General features: G+C 44.1%; 1 protein-coding gene across 4 annotated transcripts in view; it reads right to left on the bottom strand.

The window, feature by feature from the left end:
• Window positions 1-4144: 4144 nt before the first annotated feature.
• FLNB (filamin B) overlaps window positions 4145-25921 on the bottom strand; it is a 251435-nt gene continuing 229658 nt past the window's right edge. For 2 of the 4 annotated variants that reach the window (XM_073563895.1, XM_073563896.1), the window contains 7 exons: window positions 24789-24904; window positions 18757-18889; window positions 18447-18623; window positions 13305-13523; window positions 10373-10432; window positions 9894-10097; window positions 4145-6343 (listed from right to left, as the gene is read on the bottom strand). In XM_073563895.1, coding sequence (XP_073419996.1) covers window positions 6156-6343; window positions 9894-10097; window positions 10373-10432; window positions 13305-13523; window positions 18447-18623; window positions 18757-18889; window positions 24789-24904 — 1097 coding nt within the window. In that variant the 3' untranslated portion in view covers window positions 4145-6155. The remainder of the gene's footprint in view (window positions 6344-9893; window positions 10098-10372; window positions 10433-13304; window positions 13524-18446; window positions 18624-18756; window positions 18890-24788; window positions 24905-25921) is intronic. The other 2 variants (XM_073563897.1, XM_073563898.1) reach the window with 1 other exon arrangement.

Here is a 25921-nt window from a genome sequence, read left to right as displayed (position 1 = left end):
GGGTTGGTTCTATATGTGACCTGACGCTCCTTGTCTTGGCTATAGCGAGCTGGGGCGGAGGTACTGGCTGCTGCCATCCACCCGGGGGTGCGAAATGCTCGAAAGCGCGCCTGAGGTTGACGAAATGGCAGTCTAATCTTCTGTTGTGGAAGAAAGCTGCTTTTTCCCGCTGTAGCATCTGAAATGAGCTTGTCTAATTTCTCTCCAAATAGCCGATTACCCTGAAAAGGCAGGGAAGTCAAAGACTTCTTAGAAATAGAATCAGCCCGCCATAACCTTAACCACAAGGCTCTCCTAATGGCGATTGCATTTGCTGCCGCTAGAGCCGCGCCATTAGCCGCATCCAAGGATGCATTAATTAAATAGTCACCCGCCATCGCGATCTGACTTGCTATCTCAGCCACTTCCGTCGGCAAATCTCTATCCTGTAGGACCTTGTTTAAAGAATCTGACCATGACATCATGGCTTTGGCTACCCACGTTGCCGCAAAAGAAGGAAAGAGCGCTGATCCCGATGCCTCATACACCGAGCGAGCTAAACCTTCTATGAGTCGATCCGTGGGGTCCTTAATGGAAGAACCGCTAGGTACGGACAAGGACCTTGAAGCCAGGCATGATACTGGGGGATCCACTACCGGAGATTCCGCCCATTTTTTACAAAGTTCCGATGCGAACGGATATCTCATTTCCAGCATTTTTTGTCCTGAAAAATGTTTGTCTGGACGTTCCCTATGCCTCTGCACTATATCCTCGAACTCAGGATGAGTGCTAAACACTCTATGTGGTCTCCTGGTCTTCTTAAAGGATACCTTATGACCTGCGGTTAGGGAGACATCATCGTCAATCCCAAGAGTCTGATTGACTGCTTCAATAAGACTGTCTACCGTCTCCCGGAACCCCGGGGTATCCAGGTCCAAGGATTCTTCCCAGTCATCACCTGAACTCTGCTCGCTCCCAGAAAATGGTGACGGTCAGCAAGATGCCGCACTCACGGATGCTGAGGCACCGGAGGGGCCTGGAGACGCAGTACGGGCTCTTTTCCTGTGCGTCTGCCTAGAGAGTGTGCGGCCCCTGCAGGCCGGAGGCTCTTGTGAGGTGGATGACCCCTCCCAAACAGGCGAGCCGTCGTGTCTACCCCTATCCGGGGCCTGAAGGGTCTCAATCGCCTTCGTGAGCGAAACCATGGACCGAGAGTGATAACTCCCATTCTGGGGGATCCAGACCCCTGGGCTCTGTCGCAGGGGAGGGCTCCTGGGCGCGTTCGGAGTCGCAGGCTTCACATAACTTAATAGTCTGCGCTCGTGGGAACATAACCCCACAGGAAACGCATGCGGCATAAAGGAACGTGTGCATTTTTCCTTTTCCAGACATACTGCTGGCGTCGGCCCACACACAAAAAATCCCTTAAAGGTTTGGGGGGGGTAGGAGGAGGGGGAGGAGGGTAACCCTGTAGTGCCCTAGTGTGGCTCCGGGACGGGGGTCGCACTTACCCGCTCCTGCGCGTCTCTCCCCGTGCTTCAGTTCGCCTGCCTCACTCCTGGTAGGCTGCGATTCTTCTGTTATCGCGGCCTACCCTGCCTTGCCGCCGGGGCCTCAATTTAATCCCGCGCCCGCCCTGGAGATGCGGGGCGGTGCCGGAAATGCCGAAGCCGCGGGCTAAATTTAGAAACGGTCCACCCGACCGCTACCCCGGCCGGCCGCCTCCCCATGCCCGGCTGGTGACGGGGGCGGCGCCGGAAATGACATGCGCCCAGGGCGGCACTTCCGCCCGCGGCCCAGGCCGAAGCCGCGGGCTAAATTAGAGCCGGTCCACCTGCTTGGCACGCCGGCAGACCGCTACCTCGGCCATCCGGCTGCAGCTCCCCCCGCTTCTCCCGGACCGCGCCAATACCCGGAACCAGGTTAGAGGAGCGGAGGGAAGGGGGGGGTGAGGGAAGGGGGGAAGCATGTGCGGGCTATCTGAATAGCTGTTCCTCCGCCCCAGCCTTCTCCGAAACGCTGCCCAGGGCCCTCCACTCGCTCCAGCTCATACCTGAGGTACTCTGTTTAAGACGGTGCAGGCACCCTAGCTCCGACCGCCTTGCAGGGGCGAGGAGAGGGACCGTCTGCCACCATGCAGCACCGCCGTCATGTGTTGGTGGAGTCATGGGGCCGCACAGACTAGTCTTGTGCCTCTGTGCAAGCCCATGGTTTCAATACCTAGGGGTGGACAGGGCTAAGACTGGCATAATGTCCCACGTCGCGGGAGAGGAAACGTGGAGGGACACTCGCACGTGGTCGCCCGTTGCTGGTTTGGGGAAATCGGATCCTTTCAATAGGATGCGTTGCCCCTCTTATCTTCATAAAACAAAAAACAAAGAAAAAAAGAGATGTCTGGGGAAAAGTCCCAGATATGTCCCACGGTGAGGGAAAGGATACGCGGAGGCGATACTCATCACGTGCTCGCCCGTTGTTGGTTTGGGGAGATCGGACCCTTTCTGTAGGATCCGTCGCCCCTTTCTCATCTTCATGGTAAACTAGAAAAAAATAGTCTGGAGAGATCCAGACTGCGTGTGCCTCCATAAGACACTAAGCAAAAAACTGGTTTCCGCCCGCTATCGGGGCGAGGCTGTATGCGGCGGCGGAGGAGCAAACTTGTTTTTTGTATGCCTAGTGTCAGCCTCCAGATGGCAGTAGTATACACCCACAGTGTCTGTGTCCCCCAATGAGACGAAGGAGAAAAAAACATTTCTCATCCAACATAACCTTGGTCTATCCAGCGCCAGTGCTTTGGTGGTCCGTGCCTTTTTTTTTCTATTACACAGAATATCCTGAAGCAGTGTTGTGTTGTACATCCACATGAATGCTGCAGCCAATCACTGCCCTCAACAATGATGCTAGAATGCATGACGAAGAATGCTCAATCCAGTGATTGGCTGCAGGGGTTACATGTATATATGACATCTTTGCTGCTGCAAAAATGCACCACCATAGCAGGTGGCAGAGAGTTATTAGAGGAGTCATTTTTCAAATGTTTTGTTAGGGTATAGACAAAAATTAAACTGACAACGCAGTTAATCTGTTTTTATACTGGGTTATACTGGTAGGCTACACCTTCAGAGATGTATACATATACACAGAACTTTACAGCCATAATAGTTAGTTATAGAAACACAATCCTATAACTGTTCACTGTGATAGCACTTTGACAGGCATTGGTTCTTACGGACTCGGAGAAAACCTGACTAAGGCCTGTTCACACTTCAGTTTTCTGGTGTCAGTCAAAATCCGTCGTTCGCAAAAAAAACAAAAAAAACCCCAGATCCGACGGATTTGCCTGGTGGATCCGTTTTTTTCCTATAGACTTGTATTAGTGACAGATTGTGACGGATGGCCATCCGTTTCGTCCGTCGTGCGACGGATCAGTCAGAAAATAGGTGTCCGTCAGCTGGGAAAAACGTCCATAGGAACGTTTTTTGTCTTCGTTGAAAAGGCGGACAGTGTCCATCTGTCGTCTGCTAGAATGGACGCCTATGGGTGGCGGATCCGTCAAAAACGAATCCGTCATAAGGTTCCGTTTTTTGCAAATGAGTATGCCCGGAATCATTTCTGTTCCTTTAGTTTAACCCCAAAAGCCTTTCTGGCACCAAAATATCCCGCTCTCTACAATAGTGTTCCTTGAAATTAAAAAATCTGTAGCTTCGACGGATCCGTGGAAAAACGGAAGAAACGTATGAAAAATCTGGATGCGACTGATTAAACAGATCCTTTTTTTGGCGGATCCGCTAGATGGCTCCGTCGAAATAACTATTCAGATACATCTGTTTTTCAGTATTTTCGACGGATCCGTCGTTCCGTCAAAACGGCAGATTTTGACTGACGCCAGAAAACTGAAGTGCGAAACAAGCCCAAAACAGTCTCTTAGGGCTGAAATCACACGACATTTTTGATGCTTTTTTTTTTTTTTTTTTTTAGAGCCACTTATCCATGGCTCTGAAACCACATGAAAAACTTCCTCAAAAATGTCCTTCCTCAAAAAACAATGAAAAATCTGTATTTCACTGGAATTTCCCTTAAATAGCTTTCTTTTGTGCTACCATGGATCATTCTGTAAAACACACAGAGTTTAATGGTCAAACAAAAACATACAACTGAGCGTTTGACATCAGATACTAAACCATTTATTCCAGTTTATTGATGTCTGTTTGAGGTGTACAAAGTATTGAGTTTCACAGTGAGGCACAATGCACAGTAAAAAGCTTCTGATATCTAGTTCTGCTTTAATAGCTTTTCCAAAATTATTTTAAAACTTACACAATTTTCTAGAATGGTTTATTACATGGAAACATATAGCTGTAAAGACATTTTATATAGCAAACAAAATAAAACCTCATGTGAAAGGTTTACTTTGTGATATTGTGCTGTTTTGGCTACATGAATTAAATATTTAGGAACCGCCATGGGCACCCACACTATCCAAGCACCTGGATTAACCCTGTTTTGCTTTCTATTTGTACAAATAAATGATGCAGCCAATGTATACTTAGAATAATCATTTTACTATCTAGTGTTTTTGAGGTTTTAGTTTAGTGATTAGGTTAACATAGTTTTCTCCACTTTTAATCCATCAAAATAGTTTCTAGCATAGTCTAAAACATGATTTAAGCCCCTCAGATAGTGCCAATTTAAAAAATCTCATTATGAGGTGACCATATCTGATATACAATTAGTGAATTCAAGAGATCGCCATATGCAGTAAGACATGTAGAAGATATTGCTTTGCTTGATACAGTCATCTTACATGATTTTTTAATATTACAGGAAAAAACTAAATCGAGCACCACAGGCAATATGGTATTGAGGTAACTAATTTGGAAGTATTTGAGGTGTTTCATCAAATTATTTTATTTCAATTAATGGGTGTTTTCACACGGCCATATTTTTTTATTCTACATTAGGTCAATCTATTTCTTGACGCCCTTCACGCCCACATTTTTTTCAGGGTCTTTAAAAAAATTCCATGAAAAACGCATACCCTTTTTTACAAGTGTTTTCAACGTTGATACTTGTGTTTTTTGTTGCTTTTTTTTTTTTTTAAATATACTACAGAATAGCCTACAGGACAAATACGTAAAAGGAAAATAAAACACCATGCTCAGGGCATGCTGCATTTTGGAAAACAAAAAAAACACAAATCCCCAAAACACCAAAGAAATGCTGCACACGCTGGGTTGTAAATCCAGAGACTTTATGTAATTACATGGACAAATGTTGACCCTATAAAGTACAGTATTACACAGATGTTCTCTCCTAGAAAAAATATTACATTAAAATGGAGCATGCCACATGTGACATAGGAGACAAAGGGAGATGTGCTATGGCTCCGTAGACATTTGTGGGCACAGTATAATGGTTTAGTACATCTTGGAGCCTGTATGGAGCTGTATTACAGACCCATGTATGAGCATTTCTTATTTAAGTGCGGATTTATGCTATTTTAATTAAAGTGATGAAAGTAATTGTTGCTTTTAGTCCAAGAGCAAAAATATACATTCCCGTAAAGTGTAAACAGCAGAGATTAATCTGGAATATAGTTTCATATTAGCAAGAAACTTCAGTGGTAGTGTGAGTGTGTGTATATATATATATATATATATATATATATATATATATATATATATATATATATATATATATATATATATATATATTTTATTTTTTATTTTTTTTTTATCCTGATGACTAGTACCAGAATTCTCACTACTTTCCCAGACCTAACTTTAGGAACACGAGACTGAGGACTACAAATTGGGATTATCAGTAGTTCCGCTACAAATCTAATAGTGAGGAAATCTTTCCAGTTTTATTTCATATCGATCCTTTAGACAATGTCATTGGTCCCCTTCTTACACGATTAATCAGATTGATCAGGAACAAGTTGGCATCCGAGAAGTTAAGCAATATCAAGTATAAATAAGCCCTTCCAGCCGTAGAGATTTTGCTATTAAATTACCAAAATGGACACCTAAAACATACATAAAATTTTTTCAATTCTCTAGTATAAAAAAAGTCACATATAAAATTACGTTGGATGTTTGTTTTTTTTTCTCCTGTTGACACAACCTGCTCCAAATAATAAAGATCTTTTCTCTTTATTGCAGAAGGTTCTATACATTTTATGGGACGTTGACACGGAAGGGACTGCCGGGGATGTGTTCCTCTCCCCATTTTACCACCAGAGTGTAATCTCCTTTCTCCTTGACGTGATAATTGACACTATATTGCTTATTTCCGAGATGTTTTACAGAGACTTCCTCACAAGGTATTGTTGGCCCATGTACACCAACTAGTAAAATGTTAGAACCTGGGTGAGAAAAAAATAGAGATGAAGTTTAGGTTCAAAATGGTGAAAATTGACTATAATGGAACTCATTTCTAAGATGCCATGCGGAGATCAATAACATTTTGGAAATAGAATTGATCTCTCCAATGGCGTGCTCTTGCCAACCTAAAATTGGCCATGGCATTCAATGTAAGCTTATGTACACACTGAGGATTTTTTTAAAAAAATTTTTTAGGAGCTTTGTGGAGCAGCAACTAAGCGTGAATTCTCCAATTCCTCCATGAAAACTTAAAACTCCTAAAAAAAAACACAAAAAAACTGTTTTTGCTCCAAACCCTCAGCAAAAAGACTCAGTGTGCTCATACCCTTAGGTTGGAGGGTTGTGTGTACCTTATAGTATACCAGAGTGCCCCAATTAAAAAACTGTCCAAAAAATGAAACTAGGCCATGAAGATACTTCCTCTACAACCGCTCCATCGGTTCGAGCATCCAGAGTGGGAGCAGTGGGACATTTGAGCACCACTGGTGCTCCCATCAGTACTGATCATGGCTCTGCCCAAAACATAATGAGATCCTCAATGGAGATCAAGCAAGTAGAAGAATGGTTTCATACATTGTGACACATGAAAGCAGATAAAAGGGGCTGTCCATGAATTCTATATTGTTGAAGATGAGCAAGCGTTCAACACTCGGCACCCCCAACCGATCGGCTGATAGCAGCCGGATGTAAGCAGTAGAGATGAGCGACTGCCTTTTTTAGGGTCGAGTCAGGTTTCATGAAACCCAACTTTCTCAAAAGTCGAATCGAACGAAATCGGCCGACTATAGGGAAAAGTCAGGAAAAGTCGTGAAACATGAAACCCAATGCAAGTCAATAAGGAGAAAAGTCGACAGTGAGTGGAGGACTGTAAACACACCTGGCATGAATTTTAACCCTAGAGCCGGCGAAATCTCCCACTCCGCTCCGCTTCTCTCACTGGCTGAAAAAATGCAAGCATTCTGCGGAACCCGACTTTGGCGCTTGGGTCGCCGACCGCATGGCCGACTTCACACTGTGGTCGGATTTCGTTTCATGAAACCCGACTTTGGCGAAAGTCGGCGACTTTTGAATCTGACCGACCTGTTTCGCTCAACTCTAGTAAGCAGTGTATTAAGCGGAACAACGCAGAAAGATACCTACGTTGTTTAGTTGCCAATGCAGAGTACTGCAGTTTATCTTTCATCAGCTGATCAGTGGGGGGTGTCTGGTGTTGGACCCCCACAAATCTCATATTGATAACCTATCCTATGGCTGTGGTAGGTTTACCATGGCAAATGTAGTACCAACTCAAGCAGGAGTGATGCACTAGGTCTGACCTTGTAAGACAAAAAATATAAAAAGTATAGGTACTCTTTAATGATCGTAACCAATGGCGGATCTTAATAGGGGCGGATGGGGCGGTCGCCCCGGGCCCAAGGTTTTCAGGGGGCCCAGGGCAGGGGCCAATCGGTCGGTCGGCATCGCATATGATCTGTCAGTCTGTCACTGTGTGAGCCGCTCAGCCGCCCGCCGCAGCCCAGTGGCGTAGGAACTTGGAAGGGGGGCGGCGGGCAGTCCCAGGCAGCACGTGTGTGGGGGCGGCGCAGCACGGCAGGAGGCAGAGCAGAAGTTCCTCCTTTCTCTGTGTGCTGTGGTCGGCCCGGCCGGGACTGAGAAGCGTGGAGGCGGCGGCGCCGACTGGCAGTGCACAGTGAGGAGGACTCGCTCAGCCCAGGAGATTTTGGCAGCGGCTAGCGCAGGGCAGGTGGGTCACTGACACACTCACCGTCGGCGTCACCATTTGGGAGGACTGGAGGATGCTCTGCCTCTCCCCAGCCTCCCTCCCTGGCTGCTCCCTCCGCTCCAATCCAATGCATTATGCAATTTATGCGGCTGCCTCCAAATTGGAGGGAGCAGCCAGGGAGGCTGGGGAGAGGCAGAGCATGGAGGCAGCCACATAATGCATTGGAGGGAGGCTGGGGAGAGAGGCAGAGCATGGAGGCAGCCACATAATGCATTGGAGGGAGGCTGGGGAGAGAGGCAGAGCATGGAGGCAGCCACATAATACATTGGAGGGAGGCTGGGGAGAGAGGCAGAGCATGGAGGCAGCCACATAATGCATTGGAGGGAGGCTGGGGAGAGAGGCAGAGCATGGAGGCAGCCGCATAATGCATTGGAGGGAGCAGCCAGGGAGGCTGGGGAGAGGCAGACCTGGCAGAGCATGGAGGCAGGTGACTGTGTGATTAATCATTAACATCCCTAACCAGTAGCCGGCCAGGCCAGCGGTACCCCCTCCCAAGCGCGGCCATTTTATTCCTTTCCAGACCCCGCATCCGAGCAGGCCATTCACCGCCCCTAAATATCAGCATATGCAGTGTTTTTGTGAGAAGAGCCACAAAATGTGGACAGAAAATGTTTTCCTGGGAAGGGGGGTACAGGGGCCCAGGTTTTATGAACAGCCCCGGGCCCATAGGCCACTTAATCTGCCACTGATCGTAACTACATGATAAAGTTGTGACTATTAAGGCCGAGTTCACATGTCCAGTAATCATCTGTTTGAAATGGATTGAGTAATTAAAAAATACATGATCAGCTTCAAATTGTTGAAAAACTGATCTGTTCACATGGACTTCATTAATTTAACAAACAGATCCAAGCAGCAGTGTGTACGGATCATTTATAAAGGATCACTTTGCAAATCGTCTCTTCAGAGAGGAAAAGGACTAAAACTCTAGTGCCACCTATAGGAAGCAGCGATCCTAAATGTCAATACTGACACTTTAAGGAGCCTTGTCACATGACTTAGGATGAAAGCCAAATCAGAATCTCAGTTTGCAGACATGGTGTTTTGAGGTGTTGCCCCTTGACAGTGCAAAGTGTGAGATCTGATTTTTCTAGTTGATCGGATCTGGGGACTGGTTTGTAAGGGGTAATGCTTCTGCTTGAGGAGAAGGACAAGCCAAGCCTGGCATGTCAGACTGAGGAGACTTATAGGCCATGCAATGCTCCTCTGGGAAATTAAATATGCAAATTGTCTCTTCAGAGAGGAAAAGGACTAAAGCTCTGAAACTGATCCCTTTTATTTTGCTTACTGGATCTATTTCGAATGGATGATTTTTGAACGCGTGAACTCGGCCCAAGATACCATTGTCCTCATGAATATGACAGGACATGTTTCCCTCCGGTGGATTTGCTGCAGACGAGTCTTGATCAAGTCACAGGCAAATTTCACATCAAGATGATAAATGTTGTTATTTTACTCCGGATTTAACAATTTGCATTGCTGTGACTGCGAGAGAGTACCGACAAATCTGGACAGGGAGTGGAAGTGGGAGATTATTTTAGGGTCAAGTTCAGGGATGTAACAATAGTGGGTGAAGGGGTCACAGTCTAGTATGAGGGGGAAAAAATCCCAAGAATAATATTCATAGACCCGTGAAAGTTGGAGATTTTTAATTGGGCCCCACAAGCTGCAAGTTACATCACTAGTCAGAGGCTGTAAGTGATGAAGATTATGGGATTCCCAAGGTTAAAACCAGTCCAGACTCTTACCTGCTTTGCTGCAGTCTACAGTGAAGCTGCTCTTCTGTCCCAGGTACGCCTTTGACAGACCCGCGCCTTTGGATGTGACTTTGCTGGCGTCTGATGCAAACCTGGGCAGTGCACTATATACGGTCTCTGTGGACGCACGAGTCACAGACTGCACGATTATAGAGGACGTCTCGCTGACACCGCCGACGCTGACCAACCGCTGACCTAAGGGACCAGACTGTACCGTTAGGACACGTAATAAGGGGAAAAATGAAGATACTTGAAACAATTAAAATCAGGAGACTGTAAAGCATAAAATCCAAATGTGTGCAGCAAACATGGACACTCCTGTGTTAAACCACAAGGCACAATGTACAGGGCACAGGCTTATAGACAGAGCTGGTTAGACAGTCATACCAGGGAATGTAAATTCTGACATTACAGCGACACAAAAGACATAGTAACACTTTTTACAACACTGATCCTTGTAAAAGGATTACCTTCCTGAAGTGACACACTTTGCACCTCCTTCCCTTCATGCCATAAAGGGGGTAAAGGACCTAAATAACAAATTTATTCACAGCTCCATTACAGAATTTTTGGGCACATTTTTAAGCAGCCTATGGCTATGTTTACAAGCAGCATTTTTTTTCTGCAGCCAAAACGCTCCGTTTTTGCATTTTAGTCCACAGAAGTATTAACAATTCTACAGACTTCGGAGCTGAAATCTGTCAGATTCTCTTGCAGGTAAAGTTTTGTCTGTACAGTAAATTTGATAGAAGAGGAGGAAAAAAAAAACATTTCCCACTCTACTATAGTACGGTACGTGAACTATGTTCGCATGCAGCATTTTTCACCTGTACAAAGCAATGAGAAAGTGCAAAAAATGCTGCAAACAGGATTTCCAACACCAGAAAAAAATGAAATAAAACATCTGAATAAAGGATATTGCCAAGAGGGCAAATTTTGGATGCAGAAATAAACCTGCTGCTTGCAAACATAGCCTTAGGGTTGTGTCTGACGACCAGTTTTATAATATATACACATATATATACACACACACACATATACATACATATACATATATACAGTTGTGGCCAAAAGTATTGACACCCCTGCAATTCTGTCAGATAATACTCAGTTTCTTCCTGAAAATGATTGCAAACACAAATTCTTTGGTATTATTATCTTCATTTAATTTGTCTTAAATGAAAAAACACAAAAGAGAATGAAGCAAAAAGCAAAACATTGATCATTTCACACAAAACTCCAAAAATGGGCCAGACAAAAGTATTGGCACCCTCAGCCTAATACTTGGTTGCACAACCTTTAGCCAAAATAACTGCGACCAACCGGTTCCGGTAACCATCAATGAGTTTCTTACAATGCTCTGCTGGAATTTTAGACCATTCTTCTTTGGCAAACTGCTCCAGGTCCCTGATATTTGAAGGGTGCCTTCTCCAAACTGCCATTTTTAGATCTCTCCACAGGTGTTCTATGGCAGGGACTGGAGTTGGGGAACCCTGTTCTATGGGATTCAGGTCTGGACTCATTGCTGGCCACCTTAGAAGTCTCCAGTGCTTTCTCTCAAACCATTTTCTAGTGCTTTTTGAAGTGTGCTTTGGGTCATTGTCCTGCTGGAAGACCCATGACCTCTGAGGGAGACCCAGCTTTCTCACACTGGGCCCTACATTATGCTGCAAAATTTGTTGGTAGTCTTCTGACTTCATAATGCCATGCACATGGTCAAGCAGTCCAGTGCCAGAGGCAGCAAGGCAACCCCAAAACATCAGGGAACCTCCGCCATGTTTGACTGTAGGGACCGTGTTCTTTTCTTTGAATGCCTCTTTTTTTCTCCTGTAAACTCTATGTTGATGCCTTTGCCCAAAAAGCTCTACTTTTGTCTCATCTGACCAGGGAACATTCTTCCAAAATGTTTTAGGCTTTTTCAGGTAAGTTTTGGCAAACTCCAGCCTGGCTTTTTTATGTCTCGGGGTAAGAAGTGGGGTCTTCCTGGGTCTCCTACCATACAGTCCCTTTTCATTCAGACACCGACGGATAGTACGGGTTGACACTGTTGTACCCTCGGACTGCAGGGCAGCTTGAACTTGTTTGGATGTTAGTCGAGGTTCTTTATCCAACAACTGCACAATCTTGCGTTGAAATCTCTTGTCAATTTTTCTTTTCCGTCCACATCTAGGGAGGTTAGCCACAGTGCCATGGGCTTTAAACTTCTTGATGACACTGCGCCTGGTAGACACAGGAACATTCAGGTCTTTGGAGATGGACTTGTAGCCTTGAGATTGCTCATGCTTCCTCACAATTTGGTTTCTCAAGTCCTCAGACAGTTCTTTGGTCTTCTTTCTTTTCTCCATGCTCAATGTGGTACACACAAGGACACAGGACAGAGGTTGAGTCAACTTTAATCCATGTCAACTGGCTGCAAGTGTGATTTAGTTATTGCCAATACCTGTTAGGTGCCACAGGTAAGTTACAGGTGCTGTTAATTACACAAATTAGAGAAGCATCACATGATTTTTCGAACAGTGCCAATACTTTTGTCCACCCTCTTTTTTATGTTTGGTGTGGAATTATATCCAATTTGGCTTTAGGACAAATCTTTTTGTGTTTTTTCATTTAAGACAAATTAAATGAAGATAATAATACCAAAGAATTTGTGTTTGAAATCATTTTCAGGAAGAAACTGAGTATTATCTGACAGAATTGCAGGGGTGTCAATACTTTTGGCCATATATATATATATACACACACACATACATAATATATATATTTTCACACATATACATACACACATATAAAAAGTATATATATTTCACTGGTGAATATTACCGATCTAGTGGATATGTCACCTGCTATAGAGTGTCAATGCCACCGTCCTCCTTGAATTATGCATTATTTTTCTTTTGTTCCTCTCTGTTCATCGGTTTTTGGCTTCTTTAAAATAATTCTACTCTTGTTATCCAACTGGGCTTGGTCCTCATGAAGACTCCCATACAGAAGGGTTGATGACCCCTCCCAATTGGCTAGATTTATATATATGGAAGAAGAGGCCATATTTCAGGGATGGTGAGACGTGGGAGAGAAAGAGAAATTATGCCAGATTCAGGAGAACAGCGGCATTTGCTCCAGGTAAAAAAAAAAAATGCAAATTTACAGCAAGTGACAGATTCCCTTTACACGTGTATTGGGTACAATCTAATCCACGTGTGTAGTAGACTTATCATCCACATCCTCAGCTTGAATGCAGAGAGGCCATAATGTCACTTTGGTTTTTCCCAAGGACACTCCATTACTATTCATAGTTTCTTTCTGCTTTCATATTGGAATTACTCTCTTGATATGTCCACAGACATAATGAAAGGAGCTACATTCGGGAGCAGAATATAAGCCAGGACACAACAGTCTAATCACCTGTAACTTTCGCTTTGAAAGGACTGCCGAGGATGTGATTGGGGCCTCCATATTTCACGCCAATGGTGTAATTTCCTGGAGCCATTGGAGTATACAGCACTCTGTATCCTTCTGGACACTCTTTACATTCCATGGTCACCTTTGAGGGACCTTCGATGGTGACAGACAGTGCCCCAGGTCCTGCTTTAGTGGTGTTGATTGTGAATTCAGACTGTTTACCTGCCAAGAAAAGACGTGTTAATATTATTAGGAGACTTCACACTGCACAGATGACATTCTGGCGAAGGATGAAGTCCTGCACAAAAAACATCATCATTCAGGGCATGAACCGAAAATCCAAACAAACATATAAGATCATGTGATGCTAATTTTTATGGTAAAATGCTGGTGCCCATGATGGAAACCTGATGAATCCAAGAAGTAAGTGGGCTCAGTAGGGTGCGGCTGATACCCGGCATGTTCGAGGTCCGGCACTGCTGTTCGTTACCGGTTTAGAGAGGTCATCAGTACAATAGAGATGCTGTTTGGGTCAAGGCTGTCCATGTATTGGTGATAGTCAGTGGTGTAGAGTAGGGGAGGGGCCCATAGGGGAAATTGCCCTGAGTGCAATTTTCTTAGGGGTACAAATTCTATCTTTTGAAATTTTCTATCCCTAAGAAATGGAGTCACTAGTGCAAAAATCCAGGGCAGTGCATGTGTGGCCATCTATCCAGGTGTCCTTGATCTCCTGGTAAGTGCTACTTTAAACTAGTTCAGCATCAGCATAATTATAAAGCTGCATCCTTCGGAAGACAGCAGTGAACCAAGGACCACCACTCTCCCAGGCTGCGTAAGGAGGTCACTGTATTGTGCATTTTGTTCCAGCCCACTCTGTGTACAGGGATAGACTGTCACCCGAATTAAGGGAGCATAAACTATTTTTTTTTTTGTTAAAGGGGACACTCTGTGCATAGTCTTTTAGTGGGGCGCTCAGGGGACAGAGATTTAGTGGGGTGCTCAGGGGGCAGAGTTTTAGAGGGGCGCTCAGGGGGCAGAGTTTTAGAGGGGCGCTCAGGGGGCATTATGAGTGGGTTAGGGAGTGCAATACCTTCCTTACAAAGCACTGGAAATCTATGCTATACCATTGATATCATGGCAGAAATTAACTATTGAAGCCAGGGAACATGCTGCTGAGCCATTATATGGCAGTGGGCACCCATGTGATACATTGGCAGGATGGGTCTGCCAAAAAAAAAAGGCTGCTATTATTTATAGCTCTAGCCTATAGCTTGTACATGAGAGTCCTTTTGATGCCCATATGCCCCATTATCTTTGTAAGATGACCCCTTTAAGCAAACCTTAAGTAATTTCTATATAAAACATATACACAAGGTTAAAAAAAAAAAAAAAAAAAAAAAGATTACAGATCTGTAACACCACATTATCTGGAGTATTGTTCTGCGAGTTGGACTCATCACAGACACAATGGTTCATTTTTAATGGAATGTATGAATAGGGAACATCTGCTTTGTAATAATGAGCTGGCATAGCCGAAGGACAGGAGAACAAAACCCTGCACTGAATACCCTGCGTGGCTTATCAGAGCTGCACAGGCCGACAGCATCATGGGGACTGCATCATTTCCAGACCATCAAACTGTCAACACATCTCTCCTCAGCCAGAAAGCCGAGCCGTCTGCTCAGAACTGATATCTGACTAGGTTTACATGATGAGCATTGTAAAAAGGACAGAGAATAGAAATAGAATCTAATGAGACGTGCAGTAACACATCAACATACCCAACCCTACTCGTCAGAGTAGTGAAGAAAAATCTGGGAGTTTAAAAAAGAAACACAAAATGTGACAGTGACCACATCCCCCCCGTGTATTATATGACCCAAAAAATTTAGAGGACATGGCTGCTTCTCAATGGCTAATCTCCTAAAAGAGGAAATACCTAAGTATAAAGGGTGTTTCTGAGACTCTCACTACTGCTAACACACAGTGTAAATTCCCACATCAGATGCAAGAAGCCTCAGAAACCTGTGAAGATAGTGAGTCAGTGGAGAGTGCTAATCCAGCCTCCATTTCTGAAAGGGCTAAAGCATTTCTTGGTCTCCTTGTACCTAATGTAGTTTGCCAAGAGGTGATACACTGCAAACAAAGCTTATTTGAACAGGGAAGAGGAGATTAAATTGCTGCCAGATACTGGTGACAGATCTGAGGGGTTTAGTTTATTGTCCATGGCTACCATAGTAACCCATGTATACCCTTCAATCACCTTGCAGGGGCACCAACGAATCTCAGTCTTTTGAATGACTTAAGGCCCTGTTACACATAGAGAGATCGGTAGCGAGATTGCTGAAAAGTCACCGATTTTGTGACGCAACAGCGACCTCGCTACTTGTGACACATAGCGGCGACCAGCCCCCCCCCGCTGGATATCGCTGATCGTGCTCGAATGTGCCGGGCCATTTTTTGATCGTTGGCGTCCCGCTGGCCAGCATGCATCGCTGTGTTTGACGCCGACGAGCGACCTCGTTGGCGACGCAGAACTCATGGACGCAGGCGTGAGTCTTCAGAGTAGCTGCTGTGTGACAAGGTCCCACCGACCGCCGAGGTCGTTATACGGATCGCCGCATCATTGCAGCGTCATTGAGTAGATCTGCCTGTTTGACAGCTTACTAGTGATTATGTAGCGACGCACCAGCGATCCTTACGAGGTCGTATCATTGTCGGGATCGCTGGTGCGTCGCTTAGTTTAACGGTACCTAGGCATCATTGTCAATATTTGCTGCAGCATTTAAGAGATGAAACCACCAGGATCGGAGTTCTCTCCGATCCCCACAGTTGCGCCCGTGCATTAACAATAACTGCAAAATTTCACTGACAAAAATTTATGCTATGATAAGCAAAACTCATTAGTTCTTATACTGATCCTGCCTAAATTTAGGTTATGCAAAAGCATGTAAATCAACAGCCGCGGAGACACCATCACATGTTTCTCAACGCAAGCAATGACTAGCCAGGTCTTTCCCCGGGAAGGAACAACCACGGGAAGGGCAGTCTCCAATGAAGGAAACCACCTATGCCAAAACATGGTATCCATCCACAGACAGCTGTTTCGGGGTATTGCCCCTCATCAGTGTGGAGTAGGAAACTGGCTAGTAGGAGCAATGCCTAGTGAAAGGCTATGAACATAAGGATGAGTGACCTCATGGAGATCAACATCCAACACTGCGGAGACACCATCACATGTTTCTCAACGCAGTGATCTAGAGCAATGCCCCCATCCCTTATGGGAAATATGCAAAAGCATGTAAATCAACAGCCGCGGAGACACCATCACATGTTTCTCAACGCAAGCAATGACTAGCCAGGTCTTTCCCCGGGAAGGAACAACCACGGGAAGGGCAGTCTCCAATGAAGGAAACCACCTATGCCAAAACATGGTATCCATCCACAGACAGCTGTTTCGGGGTATTGCCCCTCATCAGTGTGGAGTAGGAAACTGGCTAGTAGGAGCAATGCCTAGTGAAAGGCTATGAACATAAGGATGAGTGACCTCATGGAGATCAACATCCAACACTGCGGAGACACCATCACATGTTTCTCAACGCAGTGATCTAGAGCAATGCCCCCATCCCTTATGGGAAATATGCAAAAGCATGTAAATCAACAGCCGCGGAGACACCATCACATGTTTCTCAACGCAAGCAATGACTAGCCAGGTCTTTCCCCGGGAAGGAACAACCACGGGAAGGGCAGTCTCCAATGAAGGAAACCACCTATGCCAAAACATGGTATCCATCCACAGACAGCTGTTTCGGGGTATTGCCCCTCATCAGTGTGGAGTAGGAAACTGGCTAGTAGGAGCAATGCCTAGTGAAAGGCTATGAACATAAGGATGAGTGACCTCATGGAGATCAACATCCAACACTGCGGAGACACCATCACATGTTTCTCAACGCAGTGATCTAGAGCAATGCCCCCATCCCTTATGGGAAATATGCAAAAGCATGTAAATCAACAGCCGCGGAGACACCATCACATGTTTCTCAACGCAAGCAATGACTAGCCAGGTCTTTCCCCGGGAAGGAACAACCACGGGAAGGGCAGTCTCCAATGAAGGAAACCACCTATGCCAAAACATGGTATCCATCCACAGACAGCTGTTTCGGGGTATTGCCCCTCATCAGTGTGGAGTAGGAAACTGGCTAGTAGGAGCAATGCCTAGTGAAAGGCTATGAACATAAGGATGAGTGACCTCATGGAGATCAACATCCAACACTGCGGAGACACCATCACATGTTTCTCAACGCAGTGATCTAGAGCAATGCCCCCATCCCTTATGGGAAATATGCAAAAGCATGTAAATCAACAGCCGCGGAGACACCATCACATGTTTCTCAACGCAAGCAATGACTAGCCAGGTCTTTCCCCGGGAAGGAACAACCACGGGAAGGGCAGTCTCCAATGAAGGAAACCACCTATGCCAAAACATGGTATCCATCCACAGACAGCTGTTTCGGGGTATTGCCCCTCATCAGTGTGGAGTAGGAAACTGGCTAGTAGGAGCAATGCCTAGTGAAAGGCTATGAACATAAGGATGAGTGACCTCATGGAGATCAACATCCAACACTGCGGAGACACCATCACATGTTTCTCAACGCAGTGATCTAGAGCAATGCCCCCATCCCTTATGGGAAATATGCAAAAGCATGTAAATCAACAGCCGCGGAGACACGCCAGTTTCCTACTCCACACTGATGAGGGGCAATACCCCGAAACAGCTGTCTGTGGATGGATACCATGTTTTGGCATAGGTGGTTTCCTTCATTGGAGACTGCCCTTCCCGTGGTTGTTCCTTCCCGGGGAAAGACCTGGCTAGTCATTGCTTGCGTTGAGAAACATGTGATGGTGTCTCCGCGGCTGTTGATTTACATGCTTTTGCATATTTCCCATAAGGGATGGGGGCATTGCTCTAGATCACTGCGTTGAGAAACATGTGATGGTGTCTCCGCAGTGTTGGATGTTGATCTCCATGAGGTCACTCATCCTTATGTTCATAAATTTAGGTTATGGCCAGCTTAAGAGTGTTAAACTGTACACCTACTTACAACACCAATTTAGAAATTTTAATATAAAATTGCTGACTCATACCTGTAACACCTTTCTCCAGTCCAGCACCATAAGCCGTCACGAGAGCTGGATCACCCTCCTGTCCTGGTTCTCCTACCCTCACCTTGAAGGGGCTGCCAGGTACATGGCTTCCATTAAATTTCACATCAATGGTGTGTATGCCATTTTCCCGGGGAATGAAACGCACTGCATACTTGTCTGCAAAAAACAAAATACACAATGTTGTGTTGGAAACGGGACTTTTAAGGGAAACTCTAACCTCCAATGACAGAGCTTTCAAATATTCATAAATTATGCAAATTCTTTACAAATTTTACCAATATGTCCTCACCTGGTTCCAGCTCCGAAACATGGCATTCCTCCACAGCTCCTGAAGGACTATGCACCTTGGCATCAATCTTGCCCTTTGCGCCATTAAGTCTGATGGCGAATGACACCGGCTGATTGACCTTCAGGCCAGACTCCTGAAAATTGCAGTGTATATTAGAGATCTAAGAAAACTTAAAAAATTAATGTGAAGGTTATACAACATTAGTGGACGAAACCGTAGCTCAATGCCACCTTTAACAGTCCAAATGATAGCCAGCATTCACATGATTGATCCATTAGAATGAAAAGGCACAAAAAATGGTTGAACACAACAGCACAAAAATTAAAAAGGTAGAAAAGAAATATCCACTGCGCTCACAGGCAACGAGTTTCAGACCTACATTGTCCTTGACAAAGTGAGTGCCGGCTATCGTTTGGACTGTTGCTATTATTGCTGTGCACCTGGACAGGTGAGCAGATTGCTCTTTTCTTACAATGCCACCTGTGCTTAAGTGGGTAAGGGAGTCACAGCAGCAGAATCATAAGATGAAGAACATGGGACACGATGCAAAACCAGTAATAGTTTACTCCAACCATAATGTGCTGGTTTCCCGCTATAGTTATGGTGGCAATGCAGTTGGCGAAATGCATGCCCCTTCGCAAAATTTGATTGACAGCTTGTGTTAATTTTTTTAAATTTAATTTCTGGACACCGGTGGTTGCATAAAAAAAATCTATATTTTGTCACATCAGAGCCTTGTCTAAAATGGATAGGAGGTCAATTCATTTTCAATAAATTGGCAGAGATAGCCAAGCGAGCTCTATACTCCGCCATCCCGAGTAATCGCATCAGTGCTCGATCGCAGCTCCGTTCAGAATGCAGAACCCTCTTTTCGGAATCAGTGGGGGTCTTAGTTGTTGGACCTCCAGCCATCAGAAAGTTATTCCCTATCCTAGGAAGGAAGGATAACTTCCATGCTTGGCGCAAACTGAAGAGCCTAGGCATCAATATATGCATTGGTGTAGCAATAGGAGAGCAAATTTACAGCATTTCCCAGAAGAGTTGCATTTTGTAATGACACTGCTTTGGAGTCCTTATATCCTTTTAATTGTTACGATTATTATTTGGCAGGAAATACAAAAAAAAAAAAAGAAAAAAATAGATTTTAAAGATTTTTTTGCTTGCATTTTTCAATATATCTCACAGAGTGTCTTAAAAGTTTCTTATTCTTTTTTATTATTATTATTATTTCTCTGCTGACGTTGCGGAGGGTCTGATGTTCTGCAGTACGAGTTGTAGTATTTATTGGTACCATCCCGAGATATGTTGTGGCCAAAAGTATTGACACCCCTGCAATTCTGTCAGATAATACTCAGTTTCTTCCTGAAAATGATTGCAAACACAAATTCTTTGGTATTATTATCTTCATTTAATTTGTCTTATATGAAAAAACACAAGAAGAATTGTCCTAAAGCCAAATTGGATATAATTCCACACCAAACATAAAAAAGAGGGTGGACAAAAGTATTGGCACTGTTGGAAAAATCATGTGATGCTTCTCTAATTTGTGTAATTAACAGCACCTGTAACTTACCTGTGGCACCTAACAGGTGTTGGCAATAACTAAATCACACTTGCAGCCAGTTGACATGGATTAAAGTTGACTCAACCTCTGTCCTGTGTCCTTGTGTGTACCACATTGAGCATAGAGAAAAGAAAGAAGACCAAAGAACGGTCTGAGGACTTGAGAAACCAATTTGTGAGGAAGCATGAGCAATCTCAAGGCTACAAGTCCATCTCCAAAGACCTGAATGTTCCTGTGTCTACCGTGCGCAGTGTCATCAAGAAGTTTAAAGCCCATGGCACTGTGGCTAACCTCCCTAGATGTGGACTGAAAAGAAAAATTGACAAGAGATTTCAACGCAAGATTGTGCGGATGTTGGATAAAGAACCTCGACTAACATCCAAACAAGTTCAAGCTGCCCTGCAGTCCGAGGGTACAACAGTGTCAACCCGTACTATCCGTCGGCGTCTGAATGAAAAGGGACTGTATGGTAGGAGACCCAGGAAGACCCCACTTCTTACCCCGAGACATAAAAAAGCCAGGCTGGAGTTTGCCAAAACTTACCTGAAAAAGCCTAAAACGTTTTGGAAGAATGTTCTCTGGTCAGATGAGACAAAAGTAGAGCTTTTTGGGCAAAGGCATCAACATAGAGTTTACAGGAGAAAAAAAAAAAAAAAAGAGGCATTCAAAGAAAAAAAACACGGTCCCTACAGTCAAACATGGCGGAGGTTCCCTGATGTTTTGGGGTTGCTTTGCTGCCTCTGGCACTGGACTGCTTGACCATGTGCATGGCATTATGAAGTCAGAAGACTACCAACAAATTTTGCAGCATAATGTAGGGCCCAGTGTGAGAAAGCTGGGTCTCCCTCAGAGGTCATGGGTCTTCCAGCAGGACAATGACCCAAAAAACACTTCAAAAAGCACTAGAAAATGGTTTGAGAGAAAGCACTGGAGACTTCTAAGATGGCCAGCAATGAGTCCAGACCTGAATCCCATAGAACACTGTGGAGAGATCTAAAAATGGCAGTTTGGAGAAGGCACCCTTCAAATATCAGGGGCCTGGAGCAGTTTGCCAAAGAAGAATGGTCTAAAATTCCAGCAGAGCATTGTAAGAAACTCATTGATGGTTACCGGAAGTGGTTGGTCGCAGTTATTTTGGCTAAAGGTTGTGCAACCAAGTATTAGGCTGAGGGTGCCAATACTTTTGTCTGGCCCATTTTTGGAGTTTTGTGTGAAATGATCAGTGTTTTGCTTTTTGCTTCATTCTCTTTTGTGTTTTTTCATTTAAGACAAATTAAATGAAGATAATACCAAAAAATTTGTGTTTGCAATCATTTTCAGGAAGAAACTGAGTATTACCTGACAGAATTGCAGGGGTGTCAATACCTTTGGCCACAACTGTATAATACTAATGTCTCTAATTAATTTACTTATTTCAGTTTTTGCACCATCCTGAAGAAATAATTAATAAACAGTATAATTATTTCTCATTTATTTATTTTTAAAATTATTCATTTTTTTTTTCTCACCATGCTGTAGAAATAAATGAATTGCAAAATATTTTTAAAAAAAGGTGTTTATTTATTTGGGGTGGAGACTTTTTCATGCTTAATCTACCTTTATTTGTACCCTACTAAGAGGATTTTATTGGGGTTGTCCCGGATTAGAAAAACATGGCTGCTTTTGTTAATCGTGGGTTACGCATGGCAGTGCTGCTCAGCTACATTCACTTCAATGGGATGGGGCTGAGTTTGCAATACCAGACATCGCCCACAGACAGGTGTGGTGCTGTTTTTTTAAAACTTAAAAAAAAAAAAAAAAGAAGTTATGTTTTTCTAACCCTGGATAACTCCTTTAAAGTAGCGAACTGCAACACATAGTCTTAAATTTTTTTTTTATTGTTGGTGATTGTTACACTGATGACCAACTTATCACTCCATACTGTTGGGGGTAACTAAAGGCTTGGGGGCCTTTGTTAGGCCCCTGTCTGCCATGGTGACCCATTCATAACCCGCTATCGCATCTCAGGGCACTGAATGTCTGACAAAAGTGCTCTTTCCCTCTATTAAACACCTTAGAAGCCACAGTCACTATTGACTGCAGCATCTAAAGGGGTTAGCTGCCAGGATTGGGGGAAAATTAAACTCTGATCCCTGCAATTGAGGCAACAGCACAGCTCCAGCGAGATCAACATGATGAAGATGCTCCTCACTTCCGTCATGGGTCTTTAAAGGATTAAAGGGGTATTTTAATCCAACATGTGCGCTGTAACAATCCCTCACGGTTTGTATGATCTCTGCGCGCTCCATACAGAACACATCTGAGTGTCTTCTAACCAGTAGACAGTGAAAAGAAACAATGCAGAGATCTTAAAAGCCAAGAGGAATTTATACAAAAAAATATTTAAAATATTTTGAAAAATTATTACGGTATTTTTTTTGTTTTCCAGAAAATCACATGGATTTATAAAATCTGAAATACTCCTTTAATCAAATCATGAAGAAAGATTCTTACATAACCAAGTATCTTTAAGCATTTCAAGCATGATGTTCCCAAGGAAACAGCTTCCAGTTCAGTAATTTTGCATAGAAGACGTGCAGCTATGTCTCAGTAAACTGCTCAGACCGGTGTAAAATAATATATGTTGTACTATACTCATCTCCCCAATCCTTGTTGACCCCAGTCCAGCACTTCTGAGGTTCCCCACTGGTAGTCTCTGGATAGATATGTGACCGCTGCAGTCAATCCCTGGTGGTAGCTGTGATGCGTCAGTCACTGCTGCATCCCGTGATTGGCTGCAGCAGTTGCACGACCGTCCATTCAGACCACAAAATACAGAGTCTGGATAAGGAGCTGGGAAGAATTGGAACGGGAGTGGTAGAGGATCGGTAAGGGGGGTTTTGCTTCCGTTATTATACATTTTTCAATTTTTTGAGCATTTTCTTAGACAATTCCTTTAAAAAATTTGTTTTACTTTTGGGAAGCCCTCGGCAGCGCTGTTGACGAGACAGTAGCGCTGGAGACAATAACGGACATCGGGATCAGGTGGGAATAAAGCGCATATTTTTGTTTTAAAGAAAACTGTTATAAGGGACAATGGATTCCTGAAACTGGAAAAGCCCCCTAAGGATGGTGTTTTATTGTACTTGAAGCTGCACATAGCTAGTCCATGCTTTTTTTTTCCCCCTTAGAAACAGCGCCACTGCTGCCCACTGTCCGTTTTCGGTATTGCAGCTTAGCCTTATTTATTGACTAATAAGGCCAGTGGTGGCACCATCTGTGGAAAATAAAGCAATGCCTTTTTAGGTGCAGCTTTTTGATCAATGCCCGTTAGAGGAAGAAAGGTGAAACAGGTAATAAAGACATCTGAAGTCCCCCTATAGCGGGGACTTCTCAACAAACCGTCAGTTTCCAGCTAAATGCTAAAGGGGGACTGAGCTTTCCAGCGCTGCACAGGGATTCCTCTGTACAGATGTGACAACATAATCACACTTGATCTCCCTCTTTAGCAGGTAACCGCATCGTAGAAAGAAATCCTGTCAAAGGTCTTTAAATGAAACACAAGAAATACACCATAATGCCACCGTGACCAATTAATGACCCTGTGAATAGCCCCCCCCGGGGGGGGGGGGGGGGGGAGATCTGTGTACACTTGCATCTGAGGCCATCTTGCATATTTTTGCCATATTAGTTGAGAAAAACACTGCAGCATGAAATGCAATGCTTCCCCTGAAAAATACAGACATGGCGAAACCCGATGGACCCCATTATAAGCCCGGTTTCATGCGTCTAACACTCACATGCATATATGAGGGTTGGTGATATTATCACAATTGCAAAAAGGTGAAAAATAATATGATGTTTATTTTTGCTCTGTAGCCAAGAAAAAAAAAAGCTAATTTAATTCATTTAAAAAGGCGATACAAAACAAAAACAATACGTATTATTAATTTGTTCATATTTGTGTTGCAAAACTAAAAATGCTAAAAAACCTGTAATAAAAACATGCAATTAAAAAAAAAAAAAAAAAAAATTATATATATATATAATATATATATTATATATATAATATATATATAATATATTATATTTTTCCGCGGTACAAAATCCGCAGCATGTTAAATCTTTTGTGCGGTTTTCCACCTCCCCTGTCTCCAAATCTGCAGGGGGGAATCCGCAGTGGAAAACCGCACAAAAACCGCAGGAAAACCGCATTAAAAAATGGAAGAAATCCGCAGGAAAAATGCAGGTCATTTGACCTGCGGATTTCTTCCATTCTGCGCGGAAACATCTGCAGGGCTAAAAAGTCCGTCTGCACTCAGCCTTAATATCGGATTGATAGCTATGGGCAATAGTCTCTTTGTGCCATCTGTACAATATGAGATATATCATATAAATTAGTCCTGCGCATCCTCTTTGCTAGACTTGAGAACAAGGACTTAATGGGTCACTAGGTGGCAGCCAGAAGAGATGCTTCCTTGTGCCTCACCTGAAGACTAGAGACAGTGAGCCGGCGGGCGTCATCAGAGGGTGCGATGATCGGAACCATGAATGGACTCTGTGGGATATGTTCATCGTTGAACTTGATGATCACTTCGTAGTCACCTGAAATAAGGGAAAACGGGAAGATTATTCTCCATTTTAGCCTATGCATTTTTTCCTTTCTCTCTTAAATCTTCCTCCATCAACTACGAGTGATATTTTTGAGAAGTAAAAGGAACCGTGGCAACTCAGCCACAAAATGGAGACCCCGTAGCGTTTACAGAGTGGGGTCACCCAATGTTGAGATGCAGAGGGCAGAAGAGAACACCACTGCTCTATTGACTCCATAATTGCAAAGTCCAGATTTCCTCTGGTATTAACATCAGCACTAACACTGCACCTCGCCTAGAGCTTCATGGCCGAGCAGCTGCATGCAGCCTTATATCACCAAGCACAGTGCCGAGCATCTGATGGAGTGGTGTAAAGTCTCCACCACTGGACTGTGGAGGAAACGTGTTCTGTGCAGTGACGTATCAGACTTCCCAGACTGACGTCTGATAGAGTAGTCTGGGTTTGGTGATTCCAGGAGAATGTTACCCACCTGACTGCATTGTGTCTGCTGTACAGGTTGATGGAGGAGGGATAACAATATGGGCTTGTTTTTCAGTGGTCAGCCGCTGCCATTTAGTTATGGTGAAGGGAAATCATAATGCTTCAGTACAAGACATTGTGGACAATTGTAGCGTCCAACTTTGTGAGGATGGGTCTTTTCTGTTCACCATAATGTACCCAGTGCACAAGGTCCATACAGACATGGTTGGGGGGAGTTTGGAGTGGAGGAACACAACTGACCACACAGAGCCTGGACATCAAGCTTATGGTAAATGAATGAATTAGAGCAGGGATTGTGAGCCCGGCCTCTCCTCCAACATCAGGGTCTGACCTCACTAATGCTCTTCTGGATGAAAGGGCAAAAATTCCTACAGACACCTCCAAAATCTTGTAGAAAGTCTTCCCAGAAGAGCGGGAGCTGTTATAACTGCCAATGGGAGACCGACTTCAGGAATTTTTATGACCTCCCATTCTAAATTCATTGATATAAATATGAAGATTTCCTGTGGAGGGGGCACAATACTTTTG

The sequence above is a fragment of the Dendrobates tinctorius genome, unplaced genomic scaffold (genome assembly GCF_039654945.1).
Source record: "Dendrobates tinctorius isolate UK_male_01 unplaced genomic scaffold, ASM3965494v1 ptg000406l, whole genome shotgun sequence".
In the NCBI taxonomy this organism is placed as follows: domain Eukaryota; kingdom Metazoa; phylum Chordata; class Amphibia; order Anura; family Dendrobatidae; genus Dendrobates; species Dendrobates tinctorius.
Note: the sequence above shows the minus strand (reverse complement) of the source record. Positions and strands in the feature narration are given on the sequence as shown.